This window comes from Aedes aegypti, chromosome 2 (genome assembly GCF_002204515.2).
Source record: "Aedes aegypti strain LVP_AGWG chromosome 2, AaegL5.0 Primary Assembly, whole genome shotgun sequence".
Lineage (NCBI taxonomy): Eukaryota > Metazoa > Arthropoda > Insecta > Diptera > Culicidae > Aedes > Aedes aegypti.
In genome coordinates, this window is record NC_035108.1 from 178,601,123 (window position 1) to 178,617,164 (window position 16,042).

General features: G+C 38.7%; 1 protein-coding gene across 1 annotated transcript; it reads left to right on the forward strand.

Annotated features, from left to right (window-relative positions):
* Positions 1–11,385: 11,385 nt before the first annotated feature.
* Positions 11,386–12,267, forward strand: LOC5571376 (adult-specific cuticular protein ACP-20). Its single transcript, XM_001659608.2, has 2 exons — positions 11,386–11,463; positions 11,526–12,267. The coding sequence occupies exons 1-2, from the start codon at positions 11,455–11,457 to the stop codon at positions 12,081–12,083; spliced, it is 567 nt and encodes a 188-aa protein (XP_001659658.1). The 5' UTR covers positions 11,386–11,454; the 3' UTR covers positions 12,084–12,267.
* The last annotated feature ends 3,775 nt before the right edge of the window (positions 12,268–16,042 follow it).

Genomic DNA, 16,042 nt, shown 5'->3' on the forward strand with positions numbered 1-16,042 from the left:
CTTGAAGCGTAGCACAATAATGTGTGATGTCGACCTCTGCACTTACGACAGCTACTTTCTGATGGGCACTTCATGGCAATGTGTCCTCGCCGAAGGCAATTCCGGCAAAGCCTGTTGCGTCGAATGGTTTGCTCCTTATCATCGATTGTCATTTTGGCAAAATCTGTGCATTGGTATAGAAAATGTTTGCCAGAGCATACTAGACACTGCCATGATTCTTGCTGTGGTGCTCCATAATTTGCTGAACGATATGTGTTGGTTTTTTTCGCTGGTACTAACATTTCCGCTGATTTATTGCTCATAGTTTCCAGTACATTGACTCGATGCTGCAAAAACTCGATCAACTGCTGAAATTTGGTCGTGTCGTTTGCCTCAGCGTACTCTTCCCAATCACGTCTAGTAACTGCATCCAGCCTTGTGCTGAGTAGATGAATCAATAACACATCCCAGTGCTCTGTTTGCTCTCCTAGCTGCTTTAGAATCTTTACATTAGCTTGGAACTTGTCAATAAGCGTGTGTAAGTCTAAGGCGGTTTCTCGTCTCATACAAGGGAACTCAAAAAGAGATTGAACGTAAGTACGTTTCAGGCGTCGAGTGTTCTGATAGTGGCCCACTAACAGATTCCAGGCAACTGGGTACTGTTCATTGCTAATAGGAATCGTTTGAATTAATTCCAGTGCTTCTCCAGCCAACGAGGAGCGCAAATAATAAAATTTTTGTATAGTTGATAAGCTGGTTGAAGTATGCACAAGTGACACAAACAAATAGTGAAAGTTGAGCCAGCTCGCAAAATTTCCATCGAAAATGGGCAGCTTAATATCGGGTAGCTTAACATGGCAAACTTGATTTTGGTCTGACGGTCGTGCTGCCGGCAACGAATCGTTTTGGTTCAGTTGAAGTAATGTACCTTTTGCCTTATAGTATAACCGCTCTACGTCTGTGCGCTCTTTCAGGTACCCTTCCGAAATTTCATCAACTTCTTCCAGCGTCTCAAGTTCACCCTGTACTTCATTGAACTCGTTCCACAATGCTATGAGATTTTCTAAGCGCACTGGCACCTCGCGCTTATCCCGATCGGCTTGATAACTAGTGAGGAATGACCCAATCGCGGACAGGGATGCAAGGATGCTGCGTTTGCGGTTTTTCAAGCCTCGCAGTTTCCTCTCAGCAGCTGACATATTCGCAATCTTTGATGAAAATCTGCAACTAGGGAACAGCGTAGACCACACGAGACGATTTAAACTTGAAGGAACCCTAATTACCTGATATCAGGCAGTTGACGGAAAATTATGCTTCTATTGGTGTCGTCGTGGAAGTTGTTTTAGCTGTTTGTTGGTTGTAGAATATTCCTGCAGGCCACTGCGAGTCCTGATTATCAGTGGGTAAATTTCGTTGCTCAGCGCATCAATCAAACGAGAATTACAGCATCCAAACAGCAGAAAAGGGTACATGCAAAAAAGGATCACGGTAGAACATTCCACATAACGTTAGATTGCATGGAATTGCACTCACCTGGATGAGGCATGAAAATGCCTGGTATTAATTCCAATTAGAAACAGTGTGGACTGTGAGATGGCGCATTCGCCATACAGTTTGTACAAAATGACTAGCAGAATCTTAATCATTAGATGACCAATGGAGACAATTTCACATTTCTGGTCTGAGCGGAATTTTCTCGACGCTCAATCCGGCTCGAAGGACCAATGTTTAATCTTCACGGAACTAGCGGACTCTGCCTTCACTTTTCTTTGATGGTCTATTTCTATGGATTCACACTTTCAACACAGAATTGCTTGCACGGTAGATTTAAACAAAAGTTTTATTCTTTTATTTGGGGCTCAAATGCGTGTAACGCTTTACGGAGCCGAAGTTCATTTTTGTACTATTTACAATTTATTTACTTTTTCATTACTAAAGTTAGTATGGGATGGAGCCAGGGTACTCGTGGCAACTCGAGGTTAATGGTCACAATTTTGAAAGGGAAGGACATGGTAAGGATTGGGTTTAGGGTTCTCTGCAGCTCATCCGGGAGGTATAGCGTGGTAGCTCTATTATCGTGTCATGGCGTTGGTACCAATTTCTTGCCGGTATTCGTCTGCCGGATGGCCAGGATCCTCAATCCAACACAAAAGGGACAACACAGAGAAAAAAAAAACTGGAGAAGAGAACACAAGAGAATTAAACTTTTATACAAGACATAAAGTTTTATTCTTATTCACTAGCACTCGCGCATTTATTCTTAAGATTAAATGTTTGTAACTTAATTTATTGTTTTAACTTAGTCTAGCAACATAACAACGAGAATTTTGACATTGATCACAACAAACTAACGAAAACGTAGATTCGACACGATAACTGTGAGTAACACGCCTTACGACGACGGAGGATCGATCTGCACTGGTTCGGTTTGGGGTATTTGATCAGAGCCAAGAGTGTAGTGTCATCCCTCTCGTCCATGCCGGTCATGTATTGAGTAGATGTGGATGATGAACAACAGAGAACTTCGTCTCACACATGTAGGGTCGCCTGGTCTATGTGTACTGACCAATCGATGGTTGACCGTCGAGTGACTACGTTGGTGAGAGATGGGTGACAATCCACAGATAAGAGGACATGATATCCAACAGCGACATTATTGGTGAATGGATGTGATGGATTCATATTTCGGCCAGTCATTTGCCACATGCATGCCAAAGCGATCAGTATAAACTTGTCGAATTGAAAGCTAAAACTTATCAGCAACAGTTTTTTTGATGATTTGATTTGGTAAGAAATTTTGGATCGAAACTAAATAAAACGCACAGAGAAGACTGCAAAAATGCTACCGCCGCCCGACGGGAACCTAGGTAAAACTTTGTTTGCCATTTCACTCCGTTGGAAAACTAATCATCCGAAATATAAATTGGCAATTAAATAAATAAATAAATTAATAAAAATAGGTGAAATATCTTTAGCCGTAACTCTTTTACGTGGAATACATTGTTGTGGCTCTGAAAAGAGCCGTTTTGCTTGAAATTGTGTCCCAACTCGTTCGCCACGGATACGACGAGCCAGCTAGAAGGCCTTCGGCATGATGGTGACACGCTTGGCGTGGATCGCGCAAATGTTGGTACCCTCAAAGATAGGCCTCGCTCGCTTCCTGCAGGGCCATGACGGCCAAGCTCTGTAATCGCAGATCGGTCTTGAAGTCCTGAGCGATTTCACGGACCAGGCGCTGGAAATACAACTTGTGGATCAGCAGCTCCGTCGATTCTGGTAGCGACGGATCTCACGCGGAGCGACCGTTCCTGGCCGATAGCGATACGGCTTCTTGACTCCTCCGGTGGCTGGGGCGCTCTTGCGAGCGACTTTCTTGACCGGCTGCTTGCGAGGGGCCACTGGACGGATTGAAACAAACGAATGATTGAATTTGCGCGGCTGCCGGTCCCTTTTATGACCTTCTCTTGCGAGCGAGCGAGACGAACAGTGAACAGCGAGCGAGCAAGTAGAATTCATCCATCGCGTACCGTATAAAAGCAGCCGACATCAGTTTTGTTACAATCGTTGCCGAAGTTAGACCGGCCGCGGAAAAGGAAGCGCCAAGCGTGACAACATCCATTGCCATCCGCCGTCTGGCTCGCCGTGGCGACGTCAAGCGTACCTCCGGTCTCATCTACGAGGAAACCCGCGGTGTGCTGAAGTCATCCAGAATTCTGTCGGCTACGCTCTGAAGTGGCAGGGCCATACGCTGTACAGATTTGGAGGCTAAATCGTCCCCATCACCGACAGCAGAACTACCACTGAATTCACAAAACCTGAGCATGAAATGGCGATCGACAATATCCTCACCCAAACGTCCTTTTCAGGACGACAATTTAATTTTGAAAGAGTTTTGAAAATATTTCACGCAACATTATTGGCAATACTCACAGCAACAGAACTGTCGGTGAATAAACTAATAGTTTTGGCTAAATTTTTAGTGATTTGCGGTAAACATTTTATCAAAATCAGTAAAATTCCACCAAAATTTTACAATTATTAAGCTGCTGCAAATCCAGTGTCCGGTTTGTGAAATCGCTGGCTACGAGATGGCTGAAGAAAATCAGCCCAAGCCGCTTGTTCAAGCGCCCATCATCATCGCCACCGCAAATCTTATCGGGCGAGGAGGATTTCAACCTGTTCGCTGGCAAAATGTGTCCGCGTTACTCGATTCTCACAGTTCAACCAGCCCTTTTCAGGGTCAAAAAATGTGTCCTAAAGAGTTATTTGTGTTATTCCCAAGCTGAATGCTGCGGGTTTCGTAAAATCGCTCATCATGGCCATGGGCATCCAGCTAGCCCATCGAATTCTGGGAGAACGCGTCCAGAAACCTTGAAAATTGCCGTCGGATATTCGAGTAAACCATCAAAAACAAGGATGGAGAAGGGAACAAGGAAGCACAAAATTACCGACCGCATTTTAATGGAATCGTCTTCGGCAATATTTTGGTGTGTTTCTGTCTAAGAATGGAATGAAAACCCAGTTCAATCGACGGTGACTACCCCCAACCGTCCTTTTCAGGACGACAATTTCATTTTGAAAGAGTTATGAGAATTTTCCACCGTGAAGAGCAACATTACTGGTGATAGGATGTGATTGATTCGGATTTTGGTAAGTCATGTGCACGCAACCATAAATGGGAAATAAATTTCCCATTGTGCGCACGCGGGGCAATCGTCGACATGTGTGAGTGTATGAGTCGGATAAATTGAATGAAGAATCCATCCCGGTTTGCCTCGCATTTATAGATGATTAGCATCATTCAATAAAATAATTCGCAAACTATGCACGTGCTATGATGAAGGGCTGGGATTGTCAGATTATTAGGGTGATATCTACGCTGCCGAGATCACTATAATGAGTTGTCGGGCACTACTACTTTTCCTGTACATTTCCCGGATACCACGACGAAGCAGAAGAAGTTCTTCATGGCGCTGAACTTCTTAGAGTATTAAAAGGAGACCATCGCAATCTTCGTGACAGGCAACTTCAACATCGATTTGAGCAAAGAAGAGAACATGGAGTTAGTGGACTTCAACCTCAACCTCATACTGGCTTCGGAATCCACAAAAGCACTTATTCTTAGTGGATCATGCGTGGACTTAACGTTCAACCGGAATATTTGTTTGGAGAGCAAAAGTTATCGCTCATGCTTCTTCTTCCGGATCTATCGGTGTTGAAGTGTTAACCGAACCAACCAAATAATAACATACGATGTCCATAATAGATCAGAATTGACATGTAACAAATAGTGTGAAAATTAATCTGATTTTTATCAGTAGAAATCTTTCATTAGCTCTTGATGGTCTCAAGCCAGGAAATAGAAGATGCTAACATTATCCAACGTCAACTTGGCGGTCGTATCTTGGAAACAACTCCTTACTTTTTTTGTTATTTGCCAAAGAAATCTAAAAAAAATCCATTCATTCTTCCTGAGATATCTCCAGGGAAATGTCATGGATTTGTTAAGGATTTTTTTGGAGGGAATTTTGAGAAAAATTTGCGTGGAATTTGTAAAGAAAATGTTTGTGAGTTCAAAGTATGCCTTGATGAATCTTCTTGGGATTTTCTTGATAAAATGCTAATATAACTGAAAAACCCTCGAATCTCTGAATAATGTCCTACAAGATTTTATATAAATAATAAGCATAAGCATAGAAGACCGTACAATTCGTAGTTGCTACTCCGTGATTGACTAGACCAATCGAAATTGCACAGAGAACCAATGAATGGGGCTTGGGACTAGCGAACCATTCTCAATGTGCACAATCCGAGAGTTCAATTTTTAAAAAGTCAATAACGGCGCCGGCCACGTCCTTACGGTCATCGGGGAAGGGAAGGAATGTTGGTGTGACAACCATTGTTACTAGAAACCGAGATCACCTCTGCATCTCCATGATTGTTACAGGAGGGGGATTTAGTGGGAAGGGATAAAAAGTTACATGTTCAGGATTTACCTTGGTAAGTAATGTGATCCATGCAACCTGTACCTGTACTGTGTTATAAAACTACTCCATTCAAAAACGTGCCGTCATCTTTGATGGCGAACTTTACAATAGTTTATGTAAGTATGAAAATATAAAAAGAAGCAATAGTTCAACGCCGCCATTTATAATGACGAACTGTTCACAGTTTTTGGTTAAATTCAAAAATGGTTCAATAGGATGAGCCTGCAAAAATGTGCTAAATGCACCACTATATTTTCCCAATTAATTCGATACAATCTTCAGAAGCTCCTCTCAGATGGCAAACGCTCACCGCTGTCTTTGCAGGCTTCGATAACAGGAAAGAAATTTTAGGGAGTAGACAACACAACTCAGAAACCTTCTTCTCCAAACTATCCAACCAGCCGACAAAAACAAGGCTATCACCCTATATGTTTGAACCAGCGTACTTCTAAAAATGAATTAGTTTTACAAAAAAAAAAAAATATCGCAAACACATTGCATTTCTTCTCTTGCCTTGGAAGCTCTTCATCGATGAAATTATGATTTTTTATTTACTTCAAGCTGTTTTTATTTTATTTTTTTTTTTTAAACATGAGCTTACGATTGGCAACCGCAACGAATTTCAGCTTAGATTGAGCTTCAGACTATAAAACGAAACACGGCTCTTCCACGAGATATTATTAGCTAGTGCCCATCTACAATACACGAAAATCCGCTTCTTACGTGCAAAATTAGTTGCAACTTTCTTGCATCAGCTGTACTTGTCCGTTTGCGGTTTAAAGAGAATTCGAGCAAACAGCACTATGAATAATCTAGAAAAAATAGCTCACAAAAAACCGTTTGCTCGATATTTTCCGACGGCCATGCGAAATCCTACACGCACTCCGAGCACAAAAATCTGATTCCGGTCAAATACATACTGTTAAAAAAGAACAAACTCACCAGATGCCAGCCTCCTGATATTGTATTCCAATACAGTATTATACCGGAAAGGAAGTAAAACACTCAAGATCTTTACGGCTCATCACTACTAATCACTACCGTAAAAACTTGTGGAAATTTGTAGATCGCCATTCACTTTTAGAAAAACGAGGCATCCGAAACATGAATTACGCGAAAACGAGCAAAAACGTGACAGAAAACCGAAAGCAGCCTTTCACGCGCGCGGCTTGCTGCGTTCCATCTCAGAGTCCTGTTCACGATTCTTTCCTGAATAATGTCCTACAAGATTTTGTGAAGAAACTCGGAGAGACTCCCTGAAGAAATTTAAGTATGAATAATTGGAAAAATTCCTGTAAGAATGGCTGTAGTAATAACTGATGTGGAACCTTGAATGAAGTTTTGAAGAGTCCATGGAGTTTGAAAATATTATTTGACAAATTATAAGAGAAATCCACAGCAATAATATTTTGATGAAATACTAGAGAAATTCTGAAGAACTTAATGAGAAATTCCAGGTCGATTTTTTTTTTTTGAGGAATTCTTGGTTAAGTTTACAAAAGATTTCATTGAATGATGTCTGAAAGAATTTTCGGAGCAATTTCTGAAAGTAGTCGTGGATGTTTTTTTTATAGAATACCTATACTGCCGTGAATCGCAAGTCAGTCCCATCTGTAAAAAGTAGGCATTGAGAAAATGGGCTGTGAAGTTTCCAAACTCGTTTTCCATGAGAATATTCAAAAAATTCCAGAGGATTGGAACATGTTCAAATTTGAATGAAACTTTCTCAATTTGCTTTGCACTGCTATATATTTACGAGAAAAATATAAAATATGATTTAAACACGGTCTATTTTTGTATTACACGGTGCGGAAATCTGTAGTGGGACTGATATAAGGTTACTTTTCATTATGGGACAATTCGACTTGTTTTTTTTTTCTATTTTTTCCGAACATATCATATTATTTCATTAGTGCAGCTGAAAGAGCATTGGAAGATGTGTTGAGAACTATACTCAACTCAATTTTGATGAAAATGCAGATGGGACTGACTTGCAATTCACGGCAGTATAAAAATGAGAAAAAAATGCGTAGGAATTTTTGTAGGGTTTCTTGGAAAAATATCGAACCAACCAAATAAAGAGTAAACCTTTGTGAAAGAACCTGGAATAAACTTTTGTAGACGAACTTCATTATGATAGTGGTAAATCTCCTAGAAGTAACAACTGGAAAAATCGATTAATGAATCAGTGGAAAAATATGTGATCTTTGTGAAAATTACTGAAGGTGATAATGTTTCAATGCTTTACGATTTTTTTTTGACAAAATTTGTGAAGGAAATCATGTAGAAGGAAGTCCTCTATGGCCGGACAGCCTCTATGCCCGGACAGTTTGAATTTTCCAAAAACGAATAATGATATTAAGATTTTAGTATTAATGTATACAAACTACCCAACTAACAATTTTAGCGCTATAAGCTATAAGCTATAAGCGCAGCAAAAAATGAAATCTATCAAAAATAGAACGATTAGCGTTAATACAGCTGTAACGCAAACGTTTTGTAGCTACAAATCTTAGCTGAATAAATTTCGTCATTTATCGCTTTTGCTGCTTTCACTAAGCTGTAACTCAACAGATAAAAGATAGCAACCTAATGATGTGGAATAAAACTCGCCATCATCAATCCGGCTGCTTCTATACAATATGATTTGTTATGCTGCTCAATATATGTTTAAGAAGCGCTTTGTCGTTAGTTATACAGCGAGCATACAGCAGTATGCTGTAAAACAACAACTTGTGACGCATCTACTCAGCTTATTGGATGTAAACATTGCGTTTGACGTTTCGCACCCTTTTACAGCCTGATGAAGTGGTGTAAGCGCGGCTATGGCATCTTTTACGTTCATTATAAAATATTGTGTGAACCGTTTTCGATGTAGAACAAAACGGTGTGTTTTCTTTGCATTTCGATATAGACTGTGGTGGCAACAAGGACAGCGTCGAGACTTGTGGATGCAGAGATCGTGAGTTCGATTCCAAGCAGTGGTAGGTAACGTTGGGAACATTATATTTCAGATACTTATGATATGAATTCCGGAAGCTGTGAAACAGCTTGAAAATAATATTTAATCGATAATACAGCGAAGCTGTATAATAATTATTCAACAGTTGCGAAATGGTTGAGAAAGCACCTTCCGAAGATGTTACACAGCTACTTGTCGTATAACTGTCGAGATAGAGCAATGATCGGTATGAATAAGAGCTGCCAACACAGCTTAAAAGTAGCTGAGTAGATGCGCCAGATTTGTTGGTAAAAGAATCGCATAGAAGCTTTCGTTCAAAAGTACAGCGCCTTTACTCAGCATAAAGCCGTATAAAGAGGGCCTAGAGAATGTTTACATTTGCACTAAATGTTAGTTGGGTATGACGTTTTCATGTCCAAACGTAAACGAACAGTAGCTGTTAAAAGTTTCACTCTGATACAATCTACCAAAAAAATGTGAAACGATAAAATTTCATACAAGTATAGCCACAAATGTTTCTTATAATTTAAGCTGAATTGTCTCCGTACGTTGACTTCAGTAAGTTTTGCATCAATCACAATGCAAAATTTATTAGAAAATGTAGAATTTCAAAGAAAACAACTTATTTGTAAAATCATTGCAAGTCCTCTATGACCGGACATGTAAAATATTGACCTAATAACTGGGATCTTATTTTGTAATTCGCTTTTTAATAAATGTAGGGTACAAAAACAAACAGCCACAAAAATCAAGCATAAATAACGAAACTTTCGGTCCTTGGATGCCTTATAAAATGCTGTAAACATGATGCTTTTAGGGCCAATGAGCGCACGAGAAGCATCCACAAGATATGATATACAGTCATCTCACTATAATCCGATAATCAAGGGACCATCGAGTTAGGGAGATATCGTGTTACAGAATACTAAAACAGTGCAAATATGCGATTCAAGGGACTATTGAGGTAGCCATGAACACCAAATTTTACTACGGTTCTCTAACTATATATTGAGATACGGTGGTCGAGTAAGGGAGAGTTGACTGTACCTAAGAGCACACTTCAACCTTCGAGCTGACAAAGAAATTGTGAAGAACTATAAACGCGTAGAATTTTCGAAGACATGTTCATCTTAATACGAGCAACCGCTTATGCAACATAGACGACGACATATGGCGAATCGATCTATGGCGCTGATCAGGAAGGAGTTTATGGAACTGACCTATGATCTCGCTAATATGCTTCATACGCTGTACATCATGCAAAGATTGAACCCACAAGGCATGTGCTGACATACGAAGCACCCCTTGGCCATTCTGAGGGTTTGGTGTAAACTTTGATGGTGAAAATCATAGTGTCCGGCCATAGAGGACACATTTCAGTGCATACCATTTTTGGTACAAAATGTAATCCATCATAAAAATGAATTGTATAGGTTTATTGTTGTTCTCATGTGAGTTTTTACTTAAAATAATGTGATATTTTTATACTGTACAAAAATTACCGGTAAAACTAATGTAGATTTTGATTTATTACCAAAAACAAAAAGTGTCCGGGCATAGAGGACTTCCCCCTAAACATCTCTTGTAAAATTGCTGGTAGCATACCTGGAGAAATTCATAAAGGTATTCCAGAAATAATCTATATAATACCTTAAGCATTCCTTAAAGTTTCCTCCAGAACTTGTGGAATAGCTAAAAAAATCTTGTAAACAAATTTTCCCTTAACAACTTTTCAATCCAAGTTCTGAAATAATAAAATTCGTTAAAAATTCCCTGAGAATTCCAGGTTTTTCCAGGTTGAATGAAATTCCCTGATAATTCCAGGTTTTCCAGGTTTTTCCAGGTAGTAGACACCCTGTTGATAATCCGAAAGAATCCCTAACAGAAAGCCGAAAAAAAATCACAATCTCCAGAAAATAGAATCAGAAGGGGTTTCCATACAAAGATCATTTTCAAACTTACGTTCAATATTATCATTCAACAAAACATTGGAATTGCTCAAGTATGAACAAAACAAGACGGTCAAGTCAGCCACACAGTAAAGACACATTTTGTTCACCGCCAAGACAATGAATTTTCCCGTGATATACATGGCTGACAACTACTGTAAGAACGTGCGCCAATTTCCGCTATTATGTGCATGAACAATTAAGTGCAACTCGTACAGATTGATTTCGGAACTGCTCCGGTTGTTTGTTTTGCTTACAACGATATTGAACAAGACGCAGAATACTAATTCTTAGGGCCCCAGAGCTGATTACAGCTTTTCTTGCTATATCTTAACCGTGGCAGAGGTTAGACGCCCCCATGCTCGGGTTTTGGTTGTTTTGTTTTAGTTTTGAATTAAAATTACTAGTTCCCACAGAAGTCAGGCCTACCCATTTATGATTGGTCCCACGGTCAAAACAAAGAACACTATATAAACAAAGTTTGCCGCCGAGAATGGTATCAGTACGATAGTGATCTTCTGTTGATAAAGTTTAGTTCTGTGATTCGAGTTGAGTTTCGTTCGACAAATTTGTGAAAATGATTAAGGTAAAAAGTGCAAGAAAATATTGGAAGGATTAAGTGACTTAAAATATTTAATTCGATATCAGGTTTTCGCGATCGTTGCTGCCCTAACAACTACAGCCACTGCATATATCGTTGGTAATGGATACAACATTGTGACGAAACACGCTACACAGTATTACGGAAGTGGACAAGGATCTGGTGAAAACTACGGAAATGCTGGATACGGTGATACTAGCTATGGAGGCCAAGGAAATGTGGGCTACATAACACCAGGAAACTTGGGGTACATGAACAAGGGCTCTAAGTATGACAACTACGACCAGTATGATCATAAAGATTATTATGCCTATCCAAAGTACAAGTTCAACTATGGCGTTCAAGATTCGCACACCGGCGATCATAAGAGTCAATGGGAAATCCGTGATGGAGATGTCGTGAAGGGTGGATATTCTTTTTACGAACCTGATGGCACCAAGAGAGTGGTTGAGTACACCTCAGACAAACATAGTGGATTCAATGCTGTCGTGAAAAAGATCGGCCATGCTCATCACCCGCAAGTTTATGCTACAGAAAATGGAATCTCTGGAGGTGGATATGATGGGCACCATGATGAAAGCTACAGCTACAATAATATACACTGAAACGTTTAACGAATGGCGAACAGCTTGTAGAACAAATTTAATTTATTTAACCTGAATTTATCCTGAGATTATATCTTAATATCTGCAGAAACTTGTGAATGAAGTTGTATGACAGATTGTACAGTGTACAGATAACGCCTGAATGTGGATACTGCTCGAAAAATAAAAGATGCTTGTCGAAAAACTAGCTAACTGCTCGACTATTGAACATAGCTTCGATTTTCTCCTGTGTGCGCTCTTCACGATTTTTCAAAGCTACGGGCATTGATCGGTAAAAAATGCCGACATTACGTTTGCGTTTGTTTCTTTATAGCAGCCAGCAAAGAAGTTGAAATCAAAACAAACGACGCATAAATCTTCTCTGGTCTTTGCTTCCCTCTTTAGGCGCCGGTCAATCCACATTGTGGTTGATTCTTTTTGTTTTGGCTTTCAGCTACCGTTTCCCCATTGGCTACCGCAGCGACCAAGTTGTTGAACATTAGACAGTGTCAAGGTAAGACGCCGTGTGTTGAGCCAGTGTTAAGGTTATGAGTGGTGTCATTTGCATATTCTGTGGTCTCAATACCGGATGCTGCGAGCGGAACAAGAAGTGGTTTAAGCTAAAAATATTGTTTGTAGTCGAATTGGATTTATTTTCGAAATAACACAGGTTTTTGTACGGTGCAATACGCATTTGTTTGAATGTTTTCAACTGCCATAAGTTAAGAAAATACACTCTCAATTCCTCAGTGAAGTAAGTTCTTTTGTACTTGGGCTAAACGGTCATTTGTTCCAATATAAATGAATATATAAGAAAAATCTCAAAATTTATGCTTAGATAGTCAACTGACCTGAAATGAAAGATGCGAAATTATATGTTATGTGTTTATTAGCAAAAATATTATCTCACAAGGTTCTTTGCTGCTATATTGGTCTTATTTTGCTTATAATTTGAAAACCCTATAGAACATCACAGTAAAAATTAGATTAGGGAGCCAGCTATGCGGAAGATTTTTCAACAATCTGTAGAGAATGCTTCGTTATCGAGCTATTAATGTTGTTCCTTCTTGTTTTTCTGTTCTATTTGGATAATAAAATGGTTGTGAAAGTGTACATCGAAGATGGAAAGTTACTCCCAAGCTGTGCAACTTCGATTATTCTGATCAATCACGGAGTAGCAACTACGAGTTGTACGGTCATTCAAGCTTATGATTATACTTTATTTGGGTAATAAAATAGCTGTGTGTTTTTGGTTTTCAACGATTTGAATATTTTAAAAGAGAAAACTACTTTTTCAGTTCTGACTTTTGCATCATTTTTACTTTGGCCTTAAGATGCAAATCTTGCTCGCTGAAACATATACGAGATTCACATAAAGCTTTTGGCACATCTGGATTAAAATTCGTTTTAGATTTCTCAACATATACATTTTGTATTAGAAGTAGTAAATGCATTGTTCGTACACATAATACATTTAAATAAATATGAAAATGTTCTGCGGCTATACTTGCCGATGAGCAGATGCAAGAAAATCAATTCGAGAGCTGGCTCTTTACGAAACAGGCAGAGACATATTTAACATAACTCATTTTTTCTGTTTTGATTCCACCGTGATAAAAAAAAAACTGAGTTTTCATTCTAAAGTAGATGTCACACACAAACTATCCAGAAGTAAACTGTGCATTTTGAAGAAACAGTTCCGGAGGTTATTGGAAATATGGCTGTACGAATTGACGAGTGAAAACTCATTATTCAAACCATAGTAAAGAAATTTGCTGAAGAGAGAAATTCAATCCGACGGATAAAAGAAGAGATAATGTTTGTTATTATTTTGCTTACTATGAGATTATAGCCCTGCAAACATTTACAAAAATCCCAAACAAAATTTGCTCAAATGGGATTTGTTTCTTCAGCAACATCATTCATTAAGGTTTGAAGAATGAGTTTTCAAAATGAGATGATGAGTTTCTACTAACATTACAGTACTAGCGTGTTTGGAACATTTCTCAAAATTTCTTCATAGTAATTTCCATATAAACCTACATTGTCTTCGGGCCACCTTAGAATCACCACCTAGAAAGCTGAAAATTTTACAGAACACTATTTTTATGATAAGGATGGTAAGGAGCATATGAGATATTGGATTTCCAAACATTTTTAAAATTCGAATCGCCCTAATGAGCATTCATCTCTCTGATACCACACTGGACAACTAGAGATCTTGAAAACTTTAAAAAACCTTATATCGTAATTTTCAGATTCCTCCAATAATACTGAACCGGTTTGTATGATTTTTTTTTTTTTCAGAGTAGCACCTTAGTACCTGGCATTGTATAGTAGATATTTTATTTTTTTGATAAATTGACCAAAAACAAAATGGTCGCTAAAGATGGAGAATGTCGGTCCCCAATCAATCCATCAATGATTGATATCAACACGGATTCATAAACTAGAAGAGTTTTTTGATCTTATGAAAAAATGATGTAGAAAGAAAAACAAAAAAGTTATCGCTATTTGAATATTTTTTTAGCGTTCAAAAATGAAGCTGCCGGTAGAGGGGTTAAGCATATTTTTTCCCTCCGGGTCTGTAGGAAATAAAATGTCAACTATATCTTTAGAAGCGCTAATTCATAACAGGGACATAGGCACCCCTAACCCAGAGAATTTGTTTATATAGAGAAGCGCAAATTTTGAAACCAAAGGTTCCAATTGAACCGTCAAACGTGGTTCCAATTAGAGTTACTGTGCACGTGCTGTAGCCGTAAGTGCAGGAGCCGCATTACTTGCAAGCGCACGGGCGCGCTCTACACTGTGAGACCTTTTTTTGGTGCGCCTCATTTTTCTTGAGATGTGTCTCAATGCGATCTCATGCGCTCCGTCACATGTGCTGTTTAAAATTCAGCGCAATAATTGAAGTGAATACAAAAGTTTTCAACGAGGATCGAAATTGTAACTTTTGAATCTCGAGTCTTCAATCATATCATGTAGGCCATCTAGATACCTGCATAATGAGGCGAAAATAGTTATAGAGGCTCTTCGTTACTAAGCAGTTGTTTTATAACTAGGAGACCGTTGCACAGTGACGCATGGCCGGACAAAACCTCAAAAATTCATGTTCTCAAAATCACTCGTCAATATTTTTTATAGATTTCTATACTATTGAGCGACAATTTCTCAAAATTTGAGATTGATCTGTTCTGTTTTTGATTTTTGGCAGCATCGTAAGTGTGGGAAAGTCAACAAAATTGGATTGCTTGAAATTCATCAACTATGATTCACCTAGCAATCTTCAAACAGCTGTATCTCAACGGAATCATAACCGATTTAAGCTCTATAGGTTCCATTTGAAAGCGTAGTCATAAGCCTTAGTTTTGGCTATAGTTATATAAATTTTAAAATATCAAGTTGTTATTTGTAGCAAAAAAAGTTTCAAACAATCTTTCTCCAAAATTTTGTTAAATTTTCAAAACATCGTACGTTTTATGTGAATTGTTGCGGGAAAATGAGTCACTCACTATGAAGTAGCAAATCATCCATACTTTCAAACGTGCAATAGTTTTTCTTGCCCCTTTTTGCCCCTAGAGATGAAAATTCCATATTCATTTTTCATTATAATTTATCAATTTCATCATTCAAATCTTTATAATTTGTCATAATTCGTTTGAAACTTTAGTGAATTTACTAAAAGGAAGTTGAATTTGTACCTCTAGTTCAAGTTTATGCACAAATTTCTGCATTACAACAAAAAAAATTGTAGTAATAGCTTTTTTATACGATTGGATGAAAAAACTTAATTTGGACCAATTTCACTAGAAAATCGAATTTTCAATTTGACTGTTATTTCCAACGGGATGATATCAGGTATCCAAGATAATTAATAGATTACCATTATCAAGCAATATGAGACGTATTTGAGGTTTTGTCCGACCTTTGTATGAAGGACCGCCACTGTGCGTTGGCGAGCCGTAGCGCCGAGCAGC